Genomic DNA, 27,772 nt, shown 5'->3' with positions numbered 1-27,772 from the left:
GGGGCTGTCCACTCGGACAACCACTTCTCAATATGTATGTTTCCACCTTTTAAAATAACACATATACTGCCCTCCGGTGCCGGCGCTGTTCCAGCGACGATCGCATAACAGTGCGACGTCCTGCAGACCCAGCGGCCAATCATTCTCCCCGCTTTCGGACATATCACATACATGTGGAGGAACAGAGAGTGCAGCAGCGCTCACTTCCTCCAGATGTAAGAGATTTGTCCGAAGGTGGTGAGAATGATTGGCCGCAGGGATTGCGTGACGTCGCACTGTTATGCGATCGCCGCTGGAACAGCGCCGGCACCGGAGGGCAGTATATGTGTCATTTTAAAAGGTGGAAACATATTGATTGAGAAGGGGTTCTCCGAGTAGTGAACAACCCCTTTGAGTCATCCCCTATCGGAAGGATAAAGCCTGAATTAATGGTTGTAGGGGGTCCGACCTCTGCAGTCCCTGGATGGAGTGGGAGTCGAGAATGCGTACTTGCGCTCCACTCATTGTACACGGGACTGCTGAAGATAGCAGAGCGCTGTACTCGACTATCCCATAGAGAATGAAGGAGCGAAGCGGCCCAGGCCAGATTTTGATTCAGCTCCCCATCCTGCAGTGTCGACTCTGCACAGCTACCATCTTCTAATATTTGGGATAGCAAAAGTCTTTAAAAAAAAAAAAACACCAAACTTTTAGAAGCTTTATGGGCTAAAAGTTTTCTCCTTGACTTTTCCAGAAACATTGCCCCTTTAATTTACAGGCCTATAGATCAGGTAAAGCTAACTAAGCTGCAATACCAGATACAGCCCATGAAACCAGAAAGGCGCTGGTTCTGGAAAGCCAGACGGTTGTGTTCTGTTACGTACAAGCAGAGATGTATGACCTTTTTGACCACCAGAATTTTCGGTGGTTTTGTCTGAACACAATAAAATTTAGCCAGAGGGTTGGCACGTTCCCTTGCAGATTTTTCGGTTCGGTCACAGTAAAAGGTTTTCTGGTTTCAGAAAACCACTGTCCCTTGGGTTCAGTTTATTTATTTATTTATTTTTTTAAAGAAAAGTCACCCTCCCCGGGTCCAGCACTGAGTCTCCGCCGCTGCTCCCAGTGTCTGTTATTGTCAGCAGTGCTGAAATTGACAGCACTGCAGCCAATCAGGGAGTCTGAGCAGCTAGTGCAGGCTACTCAAGCAGAGCTGCTGAGCTCACTGATTGGCTGCCGATGTGTCAGCAGTGCAAGCAGCGGCGGAGACTCTGTGCTGGACCTGAAAAAGGTGAGTAAAGCACAGTTTGTTTTGTAAGATCATATCAAAGCCGAGAAAGAGGGGTTTTCTGAAAACGGAGATCCTTTAAGGGACGGCCCAGCGTCCGGTAATGGTGATGTTACATAGTTAATGCTGTTTGTTCTTCTTCTGCTTCCAGGGGTAGATCACTTCTCCAATGAACAATTTTTTGCATAAGGAACCCCAGGAATCTTTGGGGTAACATCTCCTGGATGGCAGCCTGTAGGTTTCCAGCACCTGTCCATATGGTAATGGGTTGATCTATGATAAAGACAGAAAATACAAGATAAAAAAATAATGTGATTTATACCCACAGCCGTCAGATGGATTCCCACATTTCTGAGCAACTGAGTCCCATCTGTCTTAGTGGCCAAGTGGACTCACAAGGAATCATATCTGGCATCTTTTGGGACCCTGTGTCAGTTTACTGTATTCTTCTGCACCCACTGACTTCCCTTTAGCGGGGGTCCTAAGGTACAGACCACTGTCACGTAGCAAAAAAGTAAGTAACAAACCACCGTCAGCCATATTAGCGGTCATGGCTTATTCTATATACTGAAATAACAAAATATTGTAGTATACTGTATATCAAAATTTCAGGTTTTTTTATGGAGGTCAGCCCATGGCTGCGCTTCACTGGATAATAAACATGACCGTTACGGGGGCATTCAGCAGGCTCTTGGCTGCCATTGGTTCCCCAAGATCGCACCGGATGCGCACTGCCAAGGTTGTAATTAAAATGCCGCTGTTAGAGATTGATAGAGGCATTGAAATGGTTGAACTGCAGCGATCAGAGCTAGCTCAGGTCGCTGCAGATATCGGCTGTCTAATACAGCCACCGTCTTATTGGTATGAAGCCGGCAACATTCTTTATTTAGCGACCTATGCCGAAAATGTAAGTCAAAGGTCTTTAAGCAGTTTGTCTAGATCTGTAGTGTGTGTCAGTGCAGGGAAGTGTGATCTAACAGAGGACACGTGGTGCCGGATATAAAAAGTCCAACTTTACCTGCATCAGTAACCTAAGAGGTTTTCCACTTTTTTGTTCCAACATCTGGAATTTTACGCCGGCTGAAAGAGGCGAGAGAGCGGCGTCACGACACACGGCCGACAGCATGGTGCACATTGTATACTGGAGCTAAAGGCAAAAACGTACCTGCTAATCTGTATGATCGACAGAGGCGCAGCAATAGTGCATAGAAGGGAATGGTGCTCAGGAGGTCTATGGTCATCTGGATCACGCCTTGCACCACGATTATGATGAGCCGCAGCTGACGGAGAGAAGAATAAAGCAAGAAATATAATGTCTCCTGCAGTAAAGAAGTGGAGGGGGGAATGTGTCACCAGGACAGGTACCAGAATAAAGTACCCAAATCTGAATCCTATCCTACAGATCCCTGGCTGAGAGATCCTGTTACACCTGTGACGAAGCTGCATACCTGAGGAGCTGGATATGGAAATAGGACCGTGAGGTCGATATGCAATATTACAAGATAATTTAAAGGTGAGCCTAAAACTTTTTTTTTTTTTTATAACCTACATAGAAAATCTATACTTAGATCTGCGCTTGTTTTTCGACCTCCCCCCTATCTTTTAAACCCCACAGCCTTGAGGTTGAATCTGTTGTTTTACCAGGACAGGTACGGCCTCTGTATAAAACAGTACTGTATGCAAATCTACAGCCGTCACCCTCCCACCCAAATGTCAATCAGGGGGCTAGGCAAAAAACCTTGACGCTTGTATGGAGTTGTAGCTCAATTTTATACAGTTACTGAGTGACGCTCCTTTTTTTTTTTATGACTTGATCACTTCCTTCTCACAATATACATGAGATAACTGCGCACCAGTCACTAAACCAACAGGACTGGTAACATGTACTGGTTTATGAGCGGTGACTGAACGCCACAACTTCCCGTTTAGTCGGTGTGTCTACATTATGAGGCCACGTACAGATCATTGTCACAGTGCAGGCAAATTTATTTATATATACTATACATATACACTGTGCAGAATTATTAGGCAAATGCGTATTTTGATCACTTTGATACTTTTTATACATGTCGTCCTACTCCAAGCTGCATAGACTTGAGAGCCAACTACCAATTAAGTAAATCTGGTGCTGTGCATCTCTGTAATGAGGAGGGGTGTTGACTAATGACATCAACACCCTATATAAGGTGTGCTTAATTATTAGGCAACTTCCTTTCCTTTGGCAAAATGGGTCAGAAGAGAGATTTGACGGGCTCTGAAAAGTCCAAAATTGTGAGCTGTCTTGCAGAGGGATGCAGCAGTCTTGAAATTTCCAAACTTTTGAAGCGTGATCACCGAACAATCAAGCATTTCATGGCAAATAGCCAACAGGGTCGCAAGAAGCGTGTTGGCCAAAAAAGGCGCAAAATAACTGCCCATGAATTGAGTAAAATCAAGCGTGAAGCTGCCAAGATGCCATTCGCCACCAGTTTTGCCATATTTCAGAGCTGCAACGTAAGGAAGGCTGAAAAACCACCACCTTTGAACAAGAAACATAAGATAAAACGTCAAGAATGGGCCAAGAAATATCTTAAGACTGATTTCTCAAAGGTTTTATGGACTGATGAAATGAGCGTGTCGATGGATGGGCCAGAGGCTGGATCAGTAAAGGGCAGAGATCTCCACTCCGACTCAGACGTCAGCAAGGTGGAGGTGGGGTACTGGTATGGGCTGGTATCATCAAAGATGAACTTGTGGGACCTTTTCGGGTTGAGGATGGAGTGAAGCTCAACTCCCAGACCTACTGCCAGTTTCTGGAAGACAACTTCTTCAAGCAGTGGTACAGGAAGAAGTCGGTATCGTTCAAGAAAAACATGATTTTCATGCAGGACAATGCGCCATCACATGCATCCAACTACTCCACAGCATGGCTGGCCAGTAAAGGTCTAAAAGAAGAAAAAATAATGACATGGCCCCCTTGTTCACCTGATCTGAACCCCATAGAGAACCTGTGGTCCATCATAAAATGTGAGATCTACAGGGAGGGAAAACAGTACACCTCTCGGAGCAGTGTCTGGGAGGCTGTGGCGGCTGCTGCACGCAATGTTGATCGAAAACAGATCAAGCAACTGACAGAATCTATGGATGGAGGCTGCTGAGTGTCATCATAAAGAAAGGTGGCTATATGAATCACCAATTTTTTGGGGTTTTGTTTTTGCATGTCAGAAATGTTTAATTTCTAAATTTTGTGAACTGATAATTGTTTACCTGGTGAAAATTAACAAGTGAGATGGGATTATATTTGGTTTTTATTAAGTTGCCTAATAATTCTGCACAGTAATAGTTACCTGCACAAACAGATATCCTCCTAAGATAGCCAAATCTAAAAAAAACCCACTCCAACTTCCAAAAATATTAAGCTTGGATATTTATGAGTCTTTTGGGTTGATTGAGAACATAGTTGTTGATCAATAATAAAAATAATCCTCTAAAATACAACTTGCCTAATAATTCTGCACACAGTGTATACAGCACAGGTGCTTGATGGTGCACCATTGATGTGGCCAAATGGTTCAGTGCAGTTTCCCACCTTATCTCCGTCTTTCTTTTGCTCCTGTAAAGCCAGAGCTATCAAGAAAGAAGAGGTCGGAGATAGGTGGGAAACAAGTAGATGGGAAGCTGCACTGAACCATTTGGCCACATAAAGAGTGCACAGTGCCTGTGCTTTGTTTGACCAGTCATTTTGTGGTGACAGACGCCCTTGAAGTTAAGTGCCCACGTAGCGTTTTTGTAGCGTTTTTACGGTTGCGAAAACGCTTGTAAAACAGTCTGCCATGTGAATTCGGATGTGCTGTGCACATGATGCGCTAATTTGCATGCAGAATTCGCATTGTGTTGCAAAACGCAGCATGACTATTTCTACCGCGATTACGCTGCAAATTCGCGTCTATTGAGGAACATTGAAACGCAGCAAATCCGCATGTATATGTGGATTTGCGGCGTTTCAATTAAATTCAATGGCCGCGAATTTGCAGCGTAATCGCGGTGTGTGTGGTACCCGGGATGAAGAGGAGACTACAACTCCTCTTCATCCCGGCTACCACGCGGTGAAAAAAAGAAATAAAGTTAAAAATAAACAAAACCTGTATATTCACCTCTCCGGCGGTCCCCGGTCTGCTCCCGGCCACGTCCTCTCTCCTTGGCGTCCCGCGGTGTACTGTCAGGACCTGCGGTGACATCATTTAGTCACCTGATGGTCACGCGACCGCTGACGTCGGCGGTCAGGTGATGGTCGTGTGACCATCAGCTGACTAAATGACGTCACCGCAGGTCCTGACAGTACACCGCGGGACGCCGCTGGGAGCAGACCGGAGAGGCGAGTATACAGGTTTTTTTTTATTTTTAAAGTTTTAATTCTCTTTTTTTTACTATAGATGCTGCATTTAAAGCATCAGTTGTTCACACATTAGAAATCCATGCCGGTTGCATGGATTTATATTGTGTGACCAACTTGTCAAGCACTTTTCCAAGTGATGCTCAAAATCGCTTGGAAAACTGCTTAAAAAAAACGCATGTAAAAACGCTTCTCTCTGGCAGAAAAAAAAGCATGTAAATCTGCATGCGTTTTTTTCTGCCAGAGAGAGGCAAAAACGCTCTGCATCAAATCTGCTACGTGGGCACATAGTCTTAAAGTGATATCCACCTTCCATCCTCATGTTACGTCAGAAGTCATACCCATCGTACAGTTATGCCGTTCCAATTGCTCCTGGTTTGACCGCCAGTCTCTGTGCTTCCTGCTCCAGTGATGCCATCAAGGCATGGTGACCGCTGCAGCCAGTTACTGTCATGGCACACCATCCCAGGTAACACAGAGACCAGTGGAAGCATCAGAATAAGTGCAATGGGAGAATGATCAGGTAAATACTATTTTTTTTTTATTCTGAATGTTATTATTTAAAAGGGATGTCTAACCAATATATCTTTTAATGCGGGAAAAAATTATAATAATAGGTCAAAATTTTATCAGCATGACAACCCCCTTTTGATGTTTGCTTTGGTTTTGGCTGCCCCCATTGAGTCGGATGCTTTTTTTTAGTCGCCCCCCACGTTGTATAGAGCGGGCTCAGCTCCTGTGCCTGCTTCATATATCCAATGTGCACATCCACTGTACGTGTATAGTGGAAATCAGGACCCAGTGTGCCGACCCTGGAAATTAACTTGGATTTTTGACGGCTAAATAGTTTGCTGAGCGATATGAACAATTTTTTTCTATTAATAATAAATCCATTTTCAGTTCCCTTCGAGCCTACTATGTAGAGGATGGCATCACTGTGTAAGTATTTGCAAATAGGCTCAATGCCACACATGCCGCTGCCAGCACCGTAGACATATATTTACTTACGTTCAATCAGGTTTTACTAATCTAATATTTACATATCTGTTCTAATGTCAGGACGCTTCCTCTGATCAGGAGATACATGGATTTCTGTGTACATTGCGGGAGGGACAATATCACATGAGAACGGGAAAGAAGTATCATTTTAAAGCGTTTCCCATCATGTGTAAAGAGGTAGAGGGAGGGGAGCGAGGATGTCACCAGTACTGATACACTTCCATGCATTATGTGGTCCCCCGCCTCTAGAATACAGGGTTTCTACTATTCCATCGTAAGGATTGCTGGGGGTCTGACTACTGGGACCCCTACGATTCCAACAATGGGGGTCATGTTGAGTATGTTGTGCATCTCCGCTCCATTCATCCCCTATGAGGCTGTTGGAGATAGACGAGTGCTAGCGTGAAATTTGCGGCAAACTCCAGACATGACATGTGGATTTTGCAGTACAATCGCATCAAGATTCAAGGCTGAATTTTTTTCTTCCACGTCTGAACTTGACCTTAAAGTTCACTCTGAATATCCTGTCATTAAAGGGAATTTGTAGACCATACCTGCAGTTCCTGTCCGGTCAGTGATCAGTACGTACCAGGGTAAAGACGAGGTAATAAAGGGCCGTGGTCGGCAGTAGAAAGAGCAGGATTGTGAACAGCAAGGTCCCGAGAAACAGCTACAGGAGAAAAAAATAACATTTCTGTTTAGGAAAGAATATATATATAAATAATATATAAAAAGGGTATTAATAAATAAAGGAAATAATAATAATAATAATGATGATGAGGTATTTATATATAATAATAATAAAAAAAGGGGTAATTCTATAATAATAATTCTGGGGTATTTATATATTATGTATAATAATGGGGTATTTCCATCTCATATCTCTAGGATACATCATCACTTTATGATTATTGTGAGCCCAACCTCTGGGACCACCACTGAATGAATGGGCCACAGCTTAGTTCTTCCTTTGTACAGGGGTCCCGGCTACTCTCTGCACCGTGGCTCCATTCAAGTGAAAAGACCTGCTGATGGTGTCCGTCATTGTGCAGGAAAATCTCAGAATCAGTGAGGGTGCTAGTGGTTGGACAGCCACCCATATAATAAGTCAATAAAAAAAATACATCATTACTTGATACCCATTACCAACCAGAGAGGAGCACAGTCTGTGTACACAGCAGTATGATCTGAGTTCTCTAGGCTCTTCGGTTAGGGCAATCAAATGTCTCGCGTTCACAAATCCATTGCTTTGATATTAGATGTGAAAAAATAAGTTTAGGGGATTTCCCTTTAAAATATTCTTAAGATGTAACCCTCCACCCCTGTACGAGTCTTGTACCTACGTACGGCGTCAAGCTGCCGCCATTGGAGCTTATACACATGCATTGCTGCACCGCCCTCTCCTGGCAGATCGGCAGTAGTGCATGCACAGAATGAGTACCTGGTCCAGGTCGTACGAGCAGGAGTCCACCCTCTGCCGCAGGACGTTCCACTTTTTACCCCGAAACAGACGCCAGAGAGAAGACAGGCCGTGCATCTTTAGGCAGTATAATCTGGCAGAGGAGGAAAGAGCAGACAGCAGGCACTGATGTCTCACGGAGCTGATAAACGCGCCTTTAAATTACATGCATTCATGCAAATACTACAGAAATGAATATGATTCAAGATGGCTGGTGGGGACTGGCCATGATGGCTGAAAATGACATGTCAGGAGGGGAACATGTCCTCTTTAGTGATGGCAGTGATGTCTTGTGGGTGTTTTTTTGCTTACCTGGCCCCATATACATAAAAGCAGTATATGTGGAAGGTGAGGAGTGCAATGATATCGGACAGAATGGACAGCGCCACGGACAGCCCGAGACAGGCTGACAGTCCGATGTACCACAGGATAACCTCAATGAATGGAGACATCAGGCGGATGTAACCTGCAAGCAGTGAACTAGGGTCAGGCATCATGGGAGTGAGGAAGCAATGAATTACATGCCGGCTCTGTGCAAGTAACACGTGGGTGAACTGGATTAATGTGAATCTGACTGGTAAGTTACACGGTGATTATAAAAAGGCCCGACATTATAGAAAACATGCGACATCATTCATCATTTGCGGATATGAAATATCTAAAAACCTATAAAAAAAAATGAACTTGGCAAAAATATGGAATTTTACTCCAATGCTCATCATGGAGGATTGGTGAATAATAAATCCGCCACTGTCACCGGATGTCTGATGAGACCACTGCCGTGTAACAACAGAGCCGGAAATGTCACTTACTGATCCACAGGTGGATATGATACATGAAGAATCGCCCCAAGACTTCATCCAGCGCCCGGTTCATTTTCAGCCCAGCCGGCGCGCCCATCAGCCACTGCAGGAGGCCTTGCAGTTCCAGAGCCACGCGCTATTGTGGGTACAGGACGCAAAAATAAAGACAACAGATTATTACAGAGGAGCGAGACCCTCCTGGAGGTCTTCATGGAGGATAGATGGGGACTCACGTCTGCCACCGGCATGAGAGCGTTGGCCAGCTGACCTATGTGGTTCCCCTGATAGAGCCAGGACATGAGGACGATGCCGAGTACCACGTCTAGAAGCAGCGACAGGACTATATTGGCCTTTCTGGAAAACAACAAAGGAAACAGTCAGCAGAGAAATACCTGTAGCAGAGCCCGGTGAGGAGATGTGGGGGGTCACAGGAGAACATCCATATGCTGTATACTTATGTGCAGCGGATACCTCATGAACGTCGGGTGGTCCAGGGCCTTCTCCGGTCTGCTGATAACACGGAGGGTCTCCAGGCGTTTCCCCAGTTGTTCACAAGTAGAAAGCTTGTTCCACAGGAAAGAGAGAGGCTTCCCACTCAGGACCCTGCAACAAGGAGAGAAGTTCAATACATGTAGACCACCCTACAGCATTTTAACCACTTAACGGCTGATTTTGTAAAGTGCTGCGGATGTTGGCGCTATAAAAATAAAAATTATTATTATTATTGAAAGCTATTACAATTTGGAGCAGGTTGGATAACTGGTAGCTGCTTCTCCTTTAATATATAAATATATATTATATTAAAGGAGAAGCAGCTACCAGTCATCAGACCTGCTCAAAATTGTAATAGCTTTAAATAATAATAATTTTTATTTGTTCCTCGCCTCTTGCAACTTCACTAACAATTTGTCTGGTATCACCAACCCCCCTTCAATCGCAGTGAACCAACCTCCCTTGGCACCCTGAGATGTCCCCCAGTGTATGACGTTAGTAACAGAAGAAAGTATTTTAGTGTGGATGAGGCCTCTATAACATAGCAGATATGCTCTAAACTACACTGCTCAAAAAAATAAAGGGAACACTTAAACAACAGAATAGAACTCCAAGTTAATCAAACTTCTGTGAAATCAAACTGTCCACTTAGGAAGCAACACTGATTGACAATCAATTTCACATGCTGTTGTGCAAATGGAATAGACAATAGATGGAAATTATTGGCAATTATCAAGACACCCTCAATAAAGGAGTGGTTCTGCAGGTGGGGACCACAGACCACATCTCAGTACCAATGCTTTCTGGCTGATGTTTTGGTCACTTTTGAATGTTGGTTGTGCTTTCACACTCGTGGTAGCATGAGACGGACTCTACAACCCACAGAAGTTGCTCAGGTACTGCAGCTCATCCAGGATGGCACATCAATGCGAGCTGTGGCAAGAAGGTTTGTTGTGTCTGTCAGCATAGTGTCCAGAGGCTGGAGGCGCTATCAGGAGACAGGCCAGTACACCAGGAGACGTGGAGGGGGCCGTAGGAGGGCAACAACCCAGCAGCAGGACCGCTACCTCCGCCTTTGTGCAAGGAGGAACAGGAGGAGCACTGCCAGAGCCTTGCAAAATGACCTCCAGCAGGCCACAAATGTGCATGTGTCTGCACAAATGGTTAGAAACCGACTCCATGAGGGTTGTATGAGGGCCTGACGTCCACAGATGGGGGTTGTGCTCACAGCCCAACACCGTGCAGGACGCTTGGCATTTTCCACAGAACACAAGGATTGGCAAAGTCGCCACTGGCGCCCTGTGCTCTTCACAGATGAAAGCAGGTTCACACTGAGCACATGTGACAGACGTGACTGAGTCTGGAGACGCCGTGGAGAGCGATCTGCTGCCTGCAACATCCTTCAGCATGACCAGTTTGGGTTAGTAATGGTGTGGGGTAGCTTTTCTTTGGAGGGCCGCACAGCCCTCCATGTGCTCACCAGAGGTAGCCTGACTGCCATTAGGTACTGAGATGAGATCCTCAGACCCCTGTGAGACCATATGCTGGTGCGGTTGGCCCTGGGTTCCTCCTAATGCAGGACAATGCCAGACCTCATGTGTCTGGAGTATGTCAGCAGTTCCTGCAAGATGATGGCATTGAAGCTATGGACTGGCCCGCCCGTTCCCCAGACCTGAATCCGATTGAGCACATCTGGGACATCATGTCTCGCTCCATCCACCAACGTCACGTTGCACCACAGACTGTCCAGGAGTTGGCGGATGCTTTAGTCCAGGTCTGGGAGGAGATCCCACAGGAGACCATCCGCAACCTCATCAGGAGCATGCCCAGGCGTTGTAGGGAGGTCATACAGGCACGTGGAGGCCACACACAATACTCAGCCTCATCAGGAGCATGCCCAGGCGTTGTAGGGAGGTCATACAGGCACGTGGAGGCCACACACAATACTGAGCCTCATTTTGACTTGTTTTAAGGACATTACATCAAAGTTGGATCAGCCTGTAGTGTGTTTTTCCACTTTAATTTTGGGGGTGACTCCAAATCCAGGCCTCCATTGGTTAATAAATTTGATTTCCATTGATGATTTTTGTGTGATTTTGTTGTCAGTACATTCAACTTTGTACAGAACAAAGTATTCAATGAGAATATTTGATTCATTCAGATCTAGGATGTGTTATTTCAGTGTTCCCTTTATTTTTTTGAGCACTGTATGGATATGTATCATTTATACATAAAAGAATAAGGGCTGTTGAAGTACTGTACACTTAGGGTAGGTTCACACGGCTGATTCCTCCACATATCAGAATAACGGACCAATTATTCTCATCAGACCGGCATCCATTTTTCTCATACGTGGAGGAAATAAGAGTTAAAAAATGGGACATGTGCACGGCCCCATAGAACATCATAGGTATGATGGCTGTCCGTGAAATCCACAGATAGCACGTGTATGAGAAAATCGGTCGTGTGCACGAGCCTTTTTGACAAGTCCACGGGATGTACAAATGAATGGGATTCCCAGCACCTTTCCACTGACTGCGAAACGTCAGAGCCCCGTTTTAGAGATAGATACAGGTCCCTTTAGTGGGATTTGCATCTGCTATACATTTATGGCATATGCTGTTGAGATGGATATAAGGGGTATAAAATGCCTAGCAAAAAAAAAAAATAAATAACAGCTAAAAAGTGTCTCATCATTTCAGAATGAAATACCCTGCGCACACATTACAGTGTTATTCACAAAAAAAAAATCAACTTATCTCCTGTCCATAGGTTAGGAAAAAACTGGCTGATTGCTGGGAGCCACAGCGATCCAGAGATCCTTAGGGGCGTGGTCGTGTGCATGCGCGGCTCTGCTCCTTTCATTGTCTGTGGGACTGCCAGAAATAGCCAAGCACTGTACTGAGCAGTCCCGTAGACGATCAAGGGAGCGAAGGCAGAGCATGGTACTTCCGCTCTATTCAGGAGAGGGCTGCATAGATAAAGGGTTATTCCTCAAAAATACAAGTTAATTCTATCTACCAGCTGCCACCACTAGAGGGAGCTGTAAGCACACTGCAGCTCTATGTACTGTATACACATTATGCTATATCATCTCTCTAGTGGCGGCTTCATTTTACTGTAAGTGATTCAATGACCCGGTTCCAAAGCAATGGCCACATCTTGGGTCCTGGATACAAATACAGAGACAGACTATATAATAATCCACAGCTTTGGCTCTTAGCCAAGTAGCAAGCCTAGTCCAGATGCAGTCTGGACTATAAGTTGACAACACAGAACTGAGCCTTGTGCACAAGACTGAAGCGACCACAATATATGACCGAGATGTAGTGAAACGAATGGTACTTTCATCAGATTGCCCAAAATTATTACCTGAGGCTGCAGATGCTGGTGATCACAGACACGAAAAATGAAAGCACGGCACACACCGGCACAGACGCCTGCTTCCCCAGCTCCACAATAATACTGGCCTCCATGCCCTCAGATTGCCAATGCGTCAACTTCACCGGCCCCTCGTCGTACTTATCGTTGGCAAAGAGGATCTGGTTCTTGGCCACTGTATTAAACATGGTAGCGATCTCCGAGTGTTCAGATGTAGAGTGCAGCTCTGATAACATGACCTTCCTCTGATCGTAGTAGACCAACACTACGTCCTCCGAGGCTCCGTCCTCCAGTCTTTCAATCCGACAGTCCCAGAACTTGCAGGTGGACTCCCTCGCCATCCGAAGCCAGGGGCTGTGTCTGAAGATGCGGCTCAGCTCCCCCAGGAAGTTTTCCATCTTCTCATCTGCCTCTGCTTTACTATGGCTCCAGGTGCCCAGGATGGAGAGGCTCATGCCCGTCGCTCGCTCCAGCTGGCCCAGGTATTCCTTCACATTGGCAGGAACGAATGGAAACTGCAGTGTGGCCAAGATGACGGCGGACCGGTGCTCCTCCAGCCAGCGTCCGATCAGGAGTCCATTCTCCGCCGCTGAGCACGAGGTCGGAAAGAAGATTTTTATAGCCATGACTGCAAGTAGATAAAAGAGAGTTATAGTGCGCCTTCAGCAACAGGTAATGGGGCCGTTGCCTTCCAGGACTTCAAAGGCTAATCTGGCCAAAAGCAATTATCTCCTACCCAGTGGTTAGATCAGTGGGGTCCAACTATTGTCCTTCTTTCTGTCTGCCACTCCAGTGAAGCCCCGAGCACCCCACTGTCAGGCGGACCCCCTTCCCGCATACACCTCTCTCCCGGGGCGGCCCCCCTTCCCTTCTACAAACGCCTCGCTCCCCTTCCCCTTCACGGACGCCTCGCGCTCGGGGCGGCCCCCCCTTCCCCTCCACGGACGCCTCACTCTCTGGGCGCCCTCCCTTCCCCTCCACGGACGCCTCGCTCTCGGGGCGGCCCCCCCTTCCCCTCCACGGACGCCTCGCTCTCGGGGCGGGCCCCCTTCCCTTCCACGGACGCCTCGCTCTCGGGGCGGGCCCCCTTCCCTTCCACGGACGCCTCGCTCTCGGGGCGGGCCCCCTTCCCTTCCACGGACGCCTCGCTCTCGGGGCGGGCCCCCTTCCCTTCCACGGACGCCTCGCTCTCGGGGCGGGCCCCCTTCCCTTCCACGGACGCCTCGCTCTCGGGGCGGGCCCCCTTCCCTTCCACGGACGCCTCGCTCTCGGGGCGGGCCCCCTTCCCTTCCACGGACGCCTCGCTCTCGGGGCGGGCCCCCTTCCCTTCCACGGACGCCTCGCTCTCGGGGCGGGCCCCCTTCCCTTCCACGGACGCCTCGCTCTCGGGGCGGGCCCCCCTTCCACAGACGCCTCGCTCTCGGGGCGGCCCCCCTTCCCCTTGCACGGACGCCTCGCACTCGGGGCGGCCCCCCTTCCCCTTGCACGGACGCCTCGCACTCGGGGCGGCCCCCCCTTCCCCTCCACGGACGCCTCACTCTCAGGGCGCCCCCCCTTCCCCTCCACGGACGCCTCACTCTCGGGGCGGGCCCCCCTTCCTCTCCACGGACGCCTCGCTCTCGGGGCGGCCCCCTTCCCTTCCACGGACGCCTCGCTCTCGGGGCGGGCCCCCTTCCCTTCCACGGACGCCTCGCTCTCGGGGAAGCCCCCCTTCCACGGACGCCTCGCTCTCGGGGCGGCCCCCCTTCCCCTTCCACGGACGCCTCACTTTCGGGGCGGCCCCCCTTCCCCTTCCACGGATGCCTCACTCTCGGGGCGGCCCCCCTTCCCCTTCCACGGACGCCTCACTCTCGGGGCAGCCCCCCTTCCACGGACGCCTCGCTCTCGGGGCGGCCCCCCTTCCCTTCCACGGACGCCTCGCTCTCGGGGCGGGCCCCCTTCCCTTCCACGGACGCCTCGCTCTCGGGGCGGGCCCCCTTCCCTTCCACGGACGCCTCGCTCTCGGGGCGGGCCCCCCTTCCACGGACGCCTCGCTCTCGGGGCGGCCCCCCTTCCCCTTCCACGGACGCCTCACTCTCGGGGCGGCCCCCCTTCCCCTTCCACGGACGCCTCACTCTCGGGGCGGCCCCCCTTCCCCTTCCACGGACGCCTCACTCTCGGGGTGGCCCCCCTTCCCCTTCCACGGACGCCTCACTCTCGGGGCAGCCCCCCTTCCCCTTCCACGGACGCCTCGCTCTCGGGGCGGCCCCCTCCCCCCCCCCCCCCGGACGCCTCGCTTCTCCATCAAAGTAAATGACTTTCCTTTTAAGCGTGGCTCTCTTAGGGTAACCTCTATGGTACAGACCACCATTAATTGATGCTTTCTGGTTTGGGTGACCCCATACAGTGCCGCATCGTCACGGGGACCCCTGTAAGCGCCCCATCTGGGATTTAGACCCTAAAACCATTACATTAATAAAAGGCTTCCACTGCCACATTTGGGGGGTCCGCAGTGTCACCTTATGTTATCTATGGGGTTTCTGCGAGTTTAGCGTCACCCACGTGTCACAGTGTGATGCCAGCGAGCGGTGCCCCCTAATCTGACACCATGATATTGACACCCCTGCCCTGATCAGAAGGGTCTCCCCAGCTGTGGTCGAACTACAAATCCCAGCATGTAATAGTACACCGATATTACACGGCATGCTGGGAGTTGTAGTTGTTTTCTCCATTGTGTTCTAATACACTGTAAATATCATCGTTAATAAACGTCTCACCTGCCGGGAGTCTGTCCGGTATAACGCGCTCTTACATCCGTCACATGACTGTAATCCTGCTGTAGGGGTTAATTACCCTCATCGGGAGGTCATTTTCTCCATAACCCGACATTTAAATTCACTTCCGGCTCTCACAACTTCCGTTACTAGGCGACGCTGTGCACCAGTGTAATGAGACCGGGCGGAACATGTGTCCGCGATATATAGTTCCTAGTTCAGTGCTGCCTGGTATATGCTCAGATGGAGCTTTCTTCTATCTGTAGATTACTAGATATGATAAATTATTAATTGATATAATGTGGAGATGTGATAACAGACACTCTAATCTGGAGCCAGGCAGCACAGGGCCATGTGCACTTCATTATTACTACCCCTTTTTAAGATTCCACCTTCACTCCTGCCCATCTTTTCCTGGTACCACAGCTCCAATATTATGGTATCTCCTCTTTTTTCCCAGGAATAATATTCCAACTGCAATAAAATTGTGTTAAAAAAAAACAAAAACGCATTTCCTTCATTGTTTTTTTGGGGTTTTGTTATTACGGTGTTCATTGTGCGGTAAAAATGACCTGGCGCTATGATTCTCCAGGGCAGTACGATCACAGCGATACCAAACTTGCATAGTTTTTACTTTTCAAGTGGTAAAAAAAAAATGAGACAATTCATTAAAAAAATATAAATAACGTCTTCCTTTTTCCGCCGGGTCTGATGTTTTTATTGATGCCATTTTGGGGTATATATAATGCTTTGAACGTTTCTCATTGCATTTTATTTGCTGTGTTGTGGCGACCGAAAAATGTAATTCTGATGATTCGATTTTTTTTTGCTCATAATTTATTTATTTTATTCACTTATATAGCGCCATTAATTCCACAGCGCTTTACATACATTATCATACATACATATTATCTTAATGGCGTTTACCAATCGAGTTAATTAATTTTATATTTTGATAGATCGACTTTTACGGTTTTATATTTTTCATTTTTTTAACGGGGGTAAAAAGAGGGAGGGGGTTCTATATTTTTTTCTGTATTTTTAAAAACATTTGTTTTATTTTATTGTAATGTCGGTGCTCCGAGATTGGATGTACCGATGCGCTCAATTTTGGGTGGGGTTCAGGTGCTGGAAAACAATTATCACATTCAGTTTGGGGCTTGGGCCTTTTGACTGCCGTTATTCACACTGAGGTCAACTTTGAAACATGGTAAGGTTTTTATTAAGGCATAAAAGGAAGGAGGATTCCAGCTTCATAAATAGTCCAAAATTCTTTTATTGTAGAAAAAAAAATTCTAAAATCAGATTCCGCAGTCATGTTCTATGGTAAGGTTTTTAATATTAGTCAGTGTAGGTCTATCCCAAAGGGGTTCACCTTGTCGCTGGTGGGATAGCTTTTATACTACTTTTGATCAAAAATAGTGTTACTAAGAACCCTATTTTATTTAAATGCACTTGCTTTTTATTTATTTACAGCAACGTTTTTGTTCATTTTGCTTCTTGTAGGTTTTTCTGATCCATGGCCATTGAGAAACATGCATTTGACGCGCCCCTGGGCCTGCTGCTTCGCGCGGCATCGTGCGCACGGGGGAGCTTACCCGGATCCGGATCAGATGGGGGTAGTAGTCTCGTGGCGGTGACCCGGTCCGTGCCCAGGGAGTCAAACTGAGTGGCTGGCAGTCTATTAGCAGTAGATGGTGGATGACTACGCCACCCGTTGAATGCAGCTATGGAGCTGCCGCTGCAGGGCAGACCGCTGAGGCCGGTGGAAGGATGGTGCAGCGTGGATGGTATAACCCCCAACGGGAGGGGTATGGCCTCAGGGCAGCCGACGTGGATGATGGGGATAGCAGGGACCACTCAGAGACGATGCGGTGTAGTTCAGGGTCTTTACTGGTGACAAAGATAGACCCTCCCGGAGTACTTGCTAGCAATCGGGGCCTGGTCAGTCCTTGAGCAGATGGGATCTCCCCTGGCCAGGCGGAGTTGTAGGCCTTCCCAACTAACTGTACTCTTCTGGCTACCTTGCTAGAGGCAGGTAAAAGTAGCCCACGTCCCTGAGTGTACCGTGTGGTGCTCACCCGTATGGCCGGTGACTCGGGGCCTTCTAATGGCTTCCGCTCCACGATGGCGGTGCTGGTCCCACGCGTGTGACCGTGCCTTCGGGTTTCTGGGCCAGAGGACCTGCAATCCCCTGCCGGTCGGTTTCTGCTGCTGGGTAGAGATTAGTCCCCACAGCCTCGGACTCCGGGTCCGGTGATGCTTCTCAGTCAGGGCGAGCTCTGCAGCTGCCAGCCCCTGACTCCTTGTAACACTGCTCCCACAGAGCTCCTGATGTTCTGTTCCTATATTTGCTTCTTTTCTCTGTCTCTACTTCTTCTCTACTCACTAACCCTGCCTCAGCCCTAGGTTTATATAGGGGAAGTTCTTCCCCTCCCAGGACTGGGCAGGAGGTGTGGCATGCATAGGATCCCTGACCAAGAGACCTCCCACCTGCTCTCAGACGTAATATCTCTATCACTGTGGCAACCAGACCCCTGGGGTGTCACATTCCCCCCTAGTGAAATTTAGTACTCCGGGACTAAACATATTTTTGGAAAAACATAACAAGGTATAACAATAACAATACAATAAAGAAACACATAAAGGTGGTCACGGCATGTCCGTAACCGGGTGCAGTCTTTGAAGAAAGCAAGGTGTCCATTTCACCAAAACAGGGAGACGTAACCAGGTAGGGGTCTGTCCTGCCCCGAGTCCTTAACAGTCTTTAGTCCGTCCTGGGTTACGCTCCAACTATGTACAAAGGATTCCCGGTAAATCCACCAAAGATTCCTATAAACAACTAGAAACACATAATTATACACAAGCAACAAGAAAAACAGGTAACCACAAATAAAACAATTTATACATTTCAAATCCTCCAACGTGCGGGTAACTGGCCTCTAGTGGCCCTAGTGGACCTACGGAGCTGACTGTCTAGCCCTGAACTACAGGGTGTAGGAGCTGTCAAGGGTAAACTGGGCAGCTGTCTACCGGCTCCTTGGCTCACTAGGGGTACGGCAGGCTCACTATAAGCAGAGGGTTGATCCTCCTGTTCTGCTTGTGTGGAGTCTTCTGCCTCCTGGACCGGCTGCTCTTCCAGCTCTACCTGTCGCTCCGTAGGTGCTTGGGATGCTGGTTGGAGGAAGGTGAGTACGGGTACCACAACTGCGCCATTGACTTGAGTCCAAGACCGAGGGAAGTCTCCGAGCACAGTACTAACAGTACTAACCTCTACGGGTCGAGGGTCTTCTTGTTCCTCTTCAGGGTTCCGTAGCTGTTCGGGACACTTCTTCAGGTGATCCCGGGATACAATGGTTGTGGTTTCCCCTCCGTCTTTACTGATGGTACAGACCTTTGGGTTGTCGTGGCTTGAGGGCAGTACGGTGTACGGGTCCTTCTCCCACTGGTCGTCCAACTTGTGGAGCCGTCTTTTTCTCTTCAAGACCTGCTCTCTGGGTACCAGGGGAACAGTGGGAGCATACTGGTTGTAAGTTTTCTCTTGTCTTTCCCTAGCCTGACAGAGACTTCGCTCCACGCTCTCCTGTACTCTCCGGTACTGCTGCTGCCTCTCTGTGTCCCAGTCTGCTTCTGGTGAAGTGTCCTCGGGTGTCAGGACTCCCATTTCCAGGTCAACAGGTAACTTACCAGGTCTCGCCCTCATTAGGTAAGCCGGGGTACAGTTGGTGGAACCTACCGGGATGTGGTTGTATAGGTCCACCAGATCGGGCAGCTTCTCAGGCCACAGACCGCGTTCTTCCAGGGGCAACGTTTTCAGAAGATCCATTACCACCTGGTTCATTTTCTCACAAAGTCCATTAGTTTGCGGATGATAGGGTGTCGTCCTTATCTTCCGGCAGCCATACAGAGTGCAGAATTCTTGGAAGACCTCCGCTTCAAAGGCAGGTCCCTGGTCTGTCAACACTTGGTCCGGGTACCCGTGTGGACGGCAGAAATGCTGCTGGAAGGCTCTAGCTGCTGTTCGAGCTGTTAAGTCCTTGACGGGGACGACAACCAAGAACCGGGAGTAGTGATCCACGATGGTTAGTGCGTAGACGTAGCCACTTCTGCTTGGGGTCAGTTTTACATGATCCAAGGCTACCAGTTCCAACGGCTGCCGGGTGACGATGGACTGCAGGGGAGTCTTCTGGCTGGCACGGTCCTTCCTTCTTAGGTTGCACGGGCCACAGTCTCTGCACCACCTCTCGATGGTTCCCCTCATGCCTACCCAGTGGAACCGCTCGCGCAGCAGGAACTCCAGCTTCTTCCATCCGAAGTGTCCAGCCCCGTCGTGGTATGCCTCCATCACCATGGCTGCGTCTCTTCGTGGCACCACTACTTGCCAGATTAGTTCATGCGTCCGGGAGTTAACCATTCTGCGGCACAACTTCCCCTTGTAAAGGAACAGTCTACTCTTTTCTGCCCACAGTTGCTTGGCTTCCTCCGGAGCGTCTGGGTTAAGGCGAGCCTCTGGCCGAGTCAGCATCTCCTTCACCAGCCGGACGGCAGGGTCACTGTCCTGCGTTTCCGCCCAGTTGTAGTGAGGTAAGGGGTTAAGCGTAGCGCCTTGCTTACTCCTTACCCGATGGGAATACTGGATAGTCCCATGACGGTGAAACGCGGGGAGTTCGACTTCTTCCAGTCCCTCTGGATCTTCTCCTACGTCCGGTAGGTTTGGCATCCTGGACAGGGCGTCCGCGTTGGTATTGGAGCGTCCTGCCCGGTATTTGATGGTGAACTCGTAGTTGGACAGGCGGGCCATCCATCTCTGCTCTAGGGCACCGAGTCTTGCCGTGTCCAGGTGTGTCAACGGGTTGTTATCCGTGTACACGACGAACCGGGAAGAAGCGAGGTAGTGCTTAAAGCGTTCGGTGACTGCCCACACCACTGCCAGGAACTCTAGCTTAAATGAGCTGTAATTCTCAGGGTTTCTTTCGGTGGGTCGCAGTTTTCGGCTGGCGTAAGCGATTACTCGCTCTTTCCCCTGCTGGATCTGGGACAGCACGGCTCCTAGCCCGATGTTACTTGCGTCGGTGTAGAGGATAAAGGGCTGGCTGTAATCCGGGTACGCCAGGATTTCATCCCCCGTGAGGGCCATCTTCAGCTGGCGGAAGGACTCTTCTTCCAACTTCTCCCATCTGAAGGGCGGCTTCTGGTTCTTGGCCTTCCGGGACTGGCCTATCAGGAGGTCTTGCATAGGCGCTGCCTTTTTGGTGAAACCGGGGATGAACCTGCGGTAGTAGCCTACCAACCCGAGGAACTGCCGCACTTCCTTTACACTGGAGGGACTTGGCCATTCCTTAATTGCGGTGATCTTATCAGGGTCGGGAGCCACTCCGTCAGCGCTCACCACGTGTCCCAGGTACTGCACCTTTGGTTTCAGGAGGTGACACTTGGAGGGTTTCACCTTTAGGCCGTAGCTTGCCAGAGCTTCGAACACTTCCGCCAAGTGTTTCAGGTGGTCCTCATAAGTCTTAGAATATACGATGACATCGTCCAGGTACAACAGGACCGTCTCGAAGTTTCTGTGGCCCAGACAGCACTCCATTAATCGTTGGAAGGTTCCTGGTGCGTTGCAGAGTCCAAACGGCATACAGGTAAACTCGCTAAGTCCCATCGGGGTGGTGAATGCGGTCTTCTCCCGGTCCGCCTCTGCTACAGGAACCTGCCAGTACCCACTAGTGAGATCCAAGGTAGAGAAGAAGTTAGCAGATCTTAAAGCAGCCAAAGACTCCTCTATCCTTGGTAAGGGGTACGCATCCTTGTGTGTGATACGGTTGATTTTCCGGTAATCTACACACATCCTCATGGTGTTGTCTTTCTTTTTGACTAAGACTAGTGGAGCTGCCCAGGGGCTACAGCTATCCCTGATCACCCCAGCCTCCTTCATGTCTCTAAGCATCCCCTTGGCGTGTTGGTAGTGTGCAGGGGGTACGGGTCGATACCTCTCTTTTATGGGAGGATGGTCTCCCGTGGGGATGTGGTGTTCTACCCCCTTGACTCGCCCGAAGTCTAACGGGTGTTTACTAAACACTCTCTCATACTCTTGAACCACCCGATAGACTCCCTGTTTCTGGTGTGAGGGAGTGGAGTCAGTACCCAAATGTAGTTGCTGACACCAGTCCTCCATTGTTTTCTTAGAGCCGTTACCTTCCTCCGGGTGAGATGGAGGCAAGGGTTCCACAGATTGTATAGCATTTTGGTTGATGGTATATAATTTGGCTAGCATGGCATACCGGGGCAGGTACACTTCCCTCTTCCCGATATTGATTATGCGAACGGGCACCCTCCCATGGCGTACATTAACCACCCCCCGTGCTGTCAAGATGGTGGGCCTACTGTCTGAGTAAACTGGCTCTACCATTGCCTGGTAATCTCTACCTCTCAGACCAATAGCTGCCCGGCACCAAATCATCATTTCACTTTTTGGGGGCATGGCAATAGGGAAAGGGTCACACATTCTCACGCTACCAATCTCACCGCCGGAGAGTTCCACCTGTTGCCGTCGCATCAGTGCCCGGATCTCTTTTTGGAGCACTCGCTGCTCGCCGGAGCTGGCGTTCTTGGCAACCTGCTGTAAAAGGAAAATCACCTCTGCAAGACAATTTTCAATTACATTAGTTCCTAGAGTTATCTTTGGGTGACTCTCGTGTTTGTCAATGTCTACAATGATCAGTCCCTGTGCTGCCAGTTCAACTCTACCAATTTTAATGGTCACCTCTTTAAATCCGATCTGTGGCACGGGCTGACCATTGCTGGCGATGATACTCAAATCGTCGTCAGGGTAGCGGGTAATATCCGAGTCATTCCAGTACTGCTTGAAGAGCACGTACGGGATGGTGGTGACCTGTGATCCGGTGTCCAGTAGGGCACTCATAGGAATGCCATCCAGTACCACAGGCAAGACTGGACGTCCGCCCACATATTTGTCGCGCCAGTTCGATGGGCCTGATGATCTTTTTCCTAGGGGTTGGCCCTCTACCCTAGGTTGTGCCCGTTTAAAGGACAGTACCTTGCCATATGTCCGGGTTGATTGCAGCGGCGGCAGATGGGTTGTCCGTCCTCGTTGTATCGGTCGCTGGGTCTTCCTCTGGCCGGTGGGGTCCTCCTTGGTCGACGCCACGGGATGTCCTCCGGTCCGGATGCCAGCTGGATCTTCCCTGGAGTGGAAACCTGTAAAGACTGCACAGTTCGGGTTAGCGCAGCAACGCTTTTAGCTAGCTCTTGGACCTGATGGTGCAGGTCTGGAGCCGAGTCATTGTTCAAAGCCTGCGCATCAGCTCCCACAGGCCCTGCCGACAAGGGCGCCGCCTCCTGGTGGTAAGTGGTAGTGGGGCGTCTGTGGGTCACAACGCCACCTGGTGCCGGTTCTCGGAGCACCCGGATGGCTCTGTCCTTGAACTGTGCAAATCCCAGATGAGGGTCCTGTAAGGCCATTGCCCGCAACTGGGTTCGGTGGGCATTGCAATATAAACCCTCTATAAATTGTTCAGTTAACAGCCTGTCCTCGTCTCCCACGCCGTCAGGGTCGGTCTGCTTAATGGCCCTCAGGGCCTCTTGTAGGTTCAGGGCATAGTCCCTTATACTCTCATGTGCCCGCTGTTTGCACCCGTAGAATCTAAGCTTGATCTCGGCTGAGGTGCGGGTATCAAAGGTGTCCCTCAGCCGGGTTAGTATCCCTGCGACAGTCCTCCCCCCAGGTGGCCAGGACTTTACCTCCCTTTGGGCTGCCCCGGTTAATTGGGCCACCAGGATGCTCACTTTTTGCTCTTCTGTGAGGGGGTACACCTGGAAGAGGCTATCCAGTTTTTCTCTAAAGTCCTGCAGGGTATGTGACTCCCCTGAGTACTGGGGTAGCCAGGCTGCCCCCGGGATATAGGGCATGGTGAAAGGCATGACCGCCACAGCGGTGGCGCTGGCGGGGGTTGGAGCGGTGAAGCTCTCCTCCGTATCCGACATCCTTCTCCCCCCTAGTGGACCGTGGCCTACCTTGCGATGATCCTCTTCCGTAGGCCGCGGCTCCGCAGTGGATCGTCAGGGTTGAGGACCTTCCGTCGCGCTCCTGTGACGTCGGCGTCTGCTGGGCTCCTTCCAGGACCTTACGCAACGTCCGGACGTGAGGCGGGGCTTCAGTTCTCGCGCGCTTTCGGAGTCCACGCCCCTCTTCTTCCCGCGCGGCGTCTTCAAGATGGCGGCCAACGGCGGGAAAAACTCCACGGATGGCGGGAAGAAGGCTGAAGATGGCGCCGGATGGCGGGAAAACCTCACGGATGGCGGGAAGAAGGCTGAAGATGGCGCCGGATGGCGGGAATCTTCACGGATGGCGGGAAGAAGGCTGAAGATGGCGCCGGATGGCGGGAAAACTTCACGGATGGTAAGTTTTAAAAGTCTCTTTTTCAGGCACGCAGTACCCGATGGTTGCGGGCACGAAATCCTGCCGACTACGCCAAAAGTTGACGCGCCCCTGGGCCTGCTGCTTCGCGCGGCATCGCGCGCACGGGGGAGCTTACCCGGATCCGGATCAGATGGGGGTAGTAGTCTCGTGGCGGTGACCCGGTCCGTGCCCAGGGAGTCAAACTGAGTGGCTGGCAGTCTATTAGCAGTAGATGGTGGATGACTACGCCACCCGTTGAATGCAGCTATGGAGCTGCCGCTGCAGGGCAGACCGCTGAGGCCGGTGGAAGGATGGTGCAGCGTGGATGGTATAACCCCCAACGGGAGGGGTATGGCCTCAGGGCAGCCGACGTGGATGATGGGGATAGCAGGGACCACTCAGAGACGATGCGGTGTAGTTCAGGGTCTTTACTGGTGACAAAGATAGACCCTCCCGGAGTACTTGCTAGCAATCGGGGCCTGGTCAGTCCTTGAGCAGATGGGATCTCCCCTGGCCAGGCGGAGTTGTAGGCCTTCCCAACTAACTGTACTCTTCTGGCTACCTTGCTAGAGGCAGGTAAAAGTAGCCCACGTCCCTGAGTGTACCGTGTGGTGCTCACCCGTATGGCCGGTGACTCGGGGCCTTCTAATGGCTTCCGCTCCACGATGGCGGTGCTGGTCCCACGCGTGTGACCGTGCCTTCGGGTTTCTGGGCCAGAGGACCTGCAATCCCCTGCCGGTCGGTTTCTGCTGCTGGGTAGAGATTAGTCCCCACAGCCTCGGACTCCGGGTCCGGTGATACTTCTCAGTCAGGGCGAGCTCTGCAGCTGCCAGCCCCTGACTCCTTGTAACACTGCTCCCACAGAGCTCCTGATGTTCTGTTCCTATATTTGCTTCTTTTCTCTGTCTCTACTTCTTCTCTACTCACTAACCCTGCCTCAGCCCTAGGTTTATATAGGGAAAGTTCTTCCCCTCCCAGGACTGGGCAGGAGGTTTGGCATGCATAGGATCCCTGACCAAGAGACCTCCCACCTGCTCTCAGACGTAATATCTCTATCACTGTGGCAACCAGACCCCTGGGGTGTCACACATTTATGTGCTGCATATATACCATCTTAAACCAAGCTCAAATTGTGTTTTTTTTAATTATCATTCAGTTGGATCTGTCCTTGCTCTTTGCCAGCGCCCCATAGTGCCCCAGTTACCTTAGGAGTCTGCCAACATCTCTGGAGCATTGCTGGCACCGGTAGTGTATGCTGTGGGTCTTTTGACCAATGTCTTGGGTCTACTAGCACCAGAAATCGCAATTTTCAATTCTATTTGTGTCCTGCCCCATTGCCCCTACCCCACATATGATCATAGGGTGCTTTCACATTGCGTTTTATCACACGATTGGTGGCGCCGTCGGGGCTTACGGCCGACCCTTCGGGTTTCAGCGTTTGCCCTATTGGGGCCGTAGAATATAATGGTCCCGACAGAGTGGCCATGCGCTCTGACGTGCATAATTTTTGGGCACATACGTCTACTGGAGGTGGATACTCAGACGTAGTATTGGGAGGGCACCATTATAGTCTGTGGCCCTGTTGGCGCATACGCCTGAATCCCGTTTTGCTCCCCGCAAAACGGGATTCAGGTGTATGCGCCTATGAGGCCATTGGCTATAATGGTCGGTTCAGACGTAAGCCCCGACGGGGCCACCATGCCCATAACAAAACGCAATGTGAAAACACCCTTAGGAGATGTCGCAGAAGTAATACTGGCACCTAACCCCAGGGGCATTCACCCTGAGTCTCTTGGCTACCAGTGATGACATCTGTGTCTACCTTTTTATCAGTAGCCCAGGTACATTTAGAGTCTAACCATACCCTGAGTTACATATCCCAAATTTGCAGCAAGTATCTTGTTTTTCCGGAAATAGTTCTGGCAAATTGGCGGACTGATAGGTCAAAAAAGAGTGGGGGCTTGCATGAATCTCATCACAAATGAGAGGTTTTGGACATTAATGCATGAGGCTGATGTTTGGCACTAAAGTATCCCTAATTCGCCAATAGAAAATACCAATCTTGGCAACCATTCCCTTAGGGTATTTGCTAGCTCTTCGCACTAGGAAAACATGTCCCAGAATCTTTTGCCCAATTCCCCGGGTCTCCTGGTACTAGCAATCACCACATCTGATTGTACATGTGCCCTTATTTGCCAGTTCCCCATAGAATCTCAAGTATCTTAATAATCTGCCAACATTGCTGGCACCAGAGTCATGTGTCTTTTCTCCAGTGCCCTGACTCCTGCGTCAGTAGCAATCACCATGTTCAATTTTATCTGCGCCCTCAGTCCTTTGCCAGTGGACCTCCTGCGACATCTGCTTCTGTCGCCAGGCGCCGCCATATTCATTCTGTGGGTGGCTCTGGTGACAGAGGTGACGTTGGAACTAGAAGCTCTGGACAGCACAGGCCCTGTCCAGCCACTTAGATTTGGGTGACTGGGACATGTAGTGCTATCCAGTGTGGCAGTATGCTTGTATGTGCTGTCCTGCTGGATTGGAAAGCACCACACCCTATTTAGCCTCCAGCTTACTGCTGGAAGCTGCCAGATATAATCTTGTGCTTCTCTGGTTCGGTCCTGTCTGTTAGTTCCTTGTTGCTCCATGCTTTGACCTTGGCTTGTGTTTTCTGACTATTCTTACGGATCCTGATTTTGTCCTTTACGCAACTTCTTGGCTTTGACCCCACTTGGCGACCATTTCTGCCTCTGGTTTACACCTCTGGATGGCAGACTTTCCATAGGCAGCAATCCACTGGCTTGTGCCAAGTCTGTCTAGAGGTGGCCTTATGAGCCTGTGGCCTCAGACAGATGTTACACTCCTCTTTAAGAGTTTTACCAACACCCCTGGGCCATGGACACCGGGCAGCAAAATGCTATCAATGGAGTCTTTTGCCCAATGTCCCAGGCCTCCTGCCTCAATATTATCCATGTCCTACCCAAGGTAATTTAATAGTCTACTAACACTGCTGACAAGAAAGCCTGCCCCATAAACAGAGGACATAACAAAAAAAAATGTCCGTATTGGGGTCAATCCTTAGCGTGCCCCCCCAGAAGATATGCCAACACTGCAGGAAATATTGGATACAATTGAATTAGTAGTTTGCAATAAGAAATAATATATATATACTGAATGCAGCGGGGAAGTATGACGGCGTGTGTGATATAAAGCAGATACAAAATACGGAGCTGATAATTAATAGTGTGGAGCTAAAGCCGGTTATAGCAGAGCAGTAAGTAACCTTATTACAGGCCTAACAATATAATACCGCTTTACAGTAATTTAATACCGCACTGCGAAGTAATCTAATAGTGCTGAACTCCAGTCGTGCAGCTTCTAACAATTCACTGGCACAATGATATAAATGTTTGTAATACAAGTACAGTATATATTATATACTCACAGACCGCACAACGAATGTATGTAATGGCATAACAGTCCTGAACTACTACTGATAACAAAGAAACCGCCCTCCTTCCCGGGCTACTGAGTCACCGCCCAGAGCTGCTGATGGCGGAAAAATGTCACACTGTCATATAAGTCTGTTACTGCAATTACACCTCCTGGCAGAAAAAAAGATAAGTCCCATACAAACCCACTGCACTGGACTAATCAACACTCGGGGAAAATTTAAAGGGGCACACTAACAGGCAGGAACCAATTATATGGATACCCAGGGGGGCACTATATCATACTTGCTGTCTTTTGGTGATGCTTATATTAGACTCTTGCCAAATTCCTTTTTCAGGCCCCGTTTCGCAACCTGTGAATGTCTGTTTGGATTTCGGGGCTCCATC

The 27,772-nt window shown here is 49.7% G+C and overlaps 1 protein-coding gene across 2 annotated transcripts; it reads right to left on the bottom strand.

Moving 5' to 3' along the window:
- Positions 1 to 343: 343 nt before the first annotated feature.
- Positions 344 to 27,421, bottom strand: PIGQ (phosphatidylinositol glycan anchor biosynthesis class Q). 2 transcript variants are annotated; one of them, XM_073648302.1, is made up of 11 exons: positions 27,379 to 27,421; positions 12,762 to 13,398; positions 9,369 to 9,500; positions 9,131 to 9,251; positions 8,907 to 9,033; positions 8,407 to 8,560; positions 8,077 to 8,188; positions 7,225 to 7,305; positions 2,430 to 2,544; positions 2,283 to 2,344; positions 344 to 1,537 (listed from the first exon to the last, which is right to left on the bottom strand). In XM_073648302.1, exons 2-11 carry the CDS (start codon positions 13,394 to 13,396, stop codon positions 1,385 to 1,387), a joined length of 1,692 nt encoding a protein of 563 aa, XP_073504403.1. In that variant the 5' UTR covers positions 13,397 to 13,398; positions 27,379 to 27,421; the 3' UTR covers positions 344 to 1,384. The 2 variants fall into 2 exon arrangements, with proteins under 2 accessions (XP_073504403.1, XP_073504402.1); XM_073648301.1 differs by lacking the exon at positions 27,379 to 27,421 and adding an exon at positions 15,527 to 15,716.
- Between the last annotated feature and the right edge of the window lie 351 nt (positions 27,422 to 27,772).

This window comes from Phyllobates terribilis, unplaced genomic scaffold (genome assembly GCF_046119375.1).
Source record: "Phyllobates terribilis strain yellow unplaced genomic scaffold, ASM4611937v1 Scaffold_9__5_contigs__length_417890890, whole genome shotgun sequence".
Taxonomy (NCBI): domain Eukaryota; kingdom Metazoa; phylum Chordata; class Amphibia; order Anura; family Dendrobatidae; genus Phyllobates; species Phyllobates terribilis.
The sequence above is the reverse complement of the archived record's forward strand: the minus strand, read 5'-3'. Positions and strand labels throughout refer to the sequence as shown.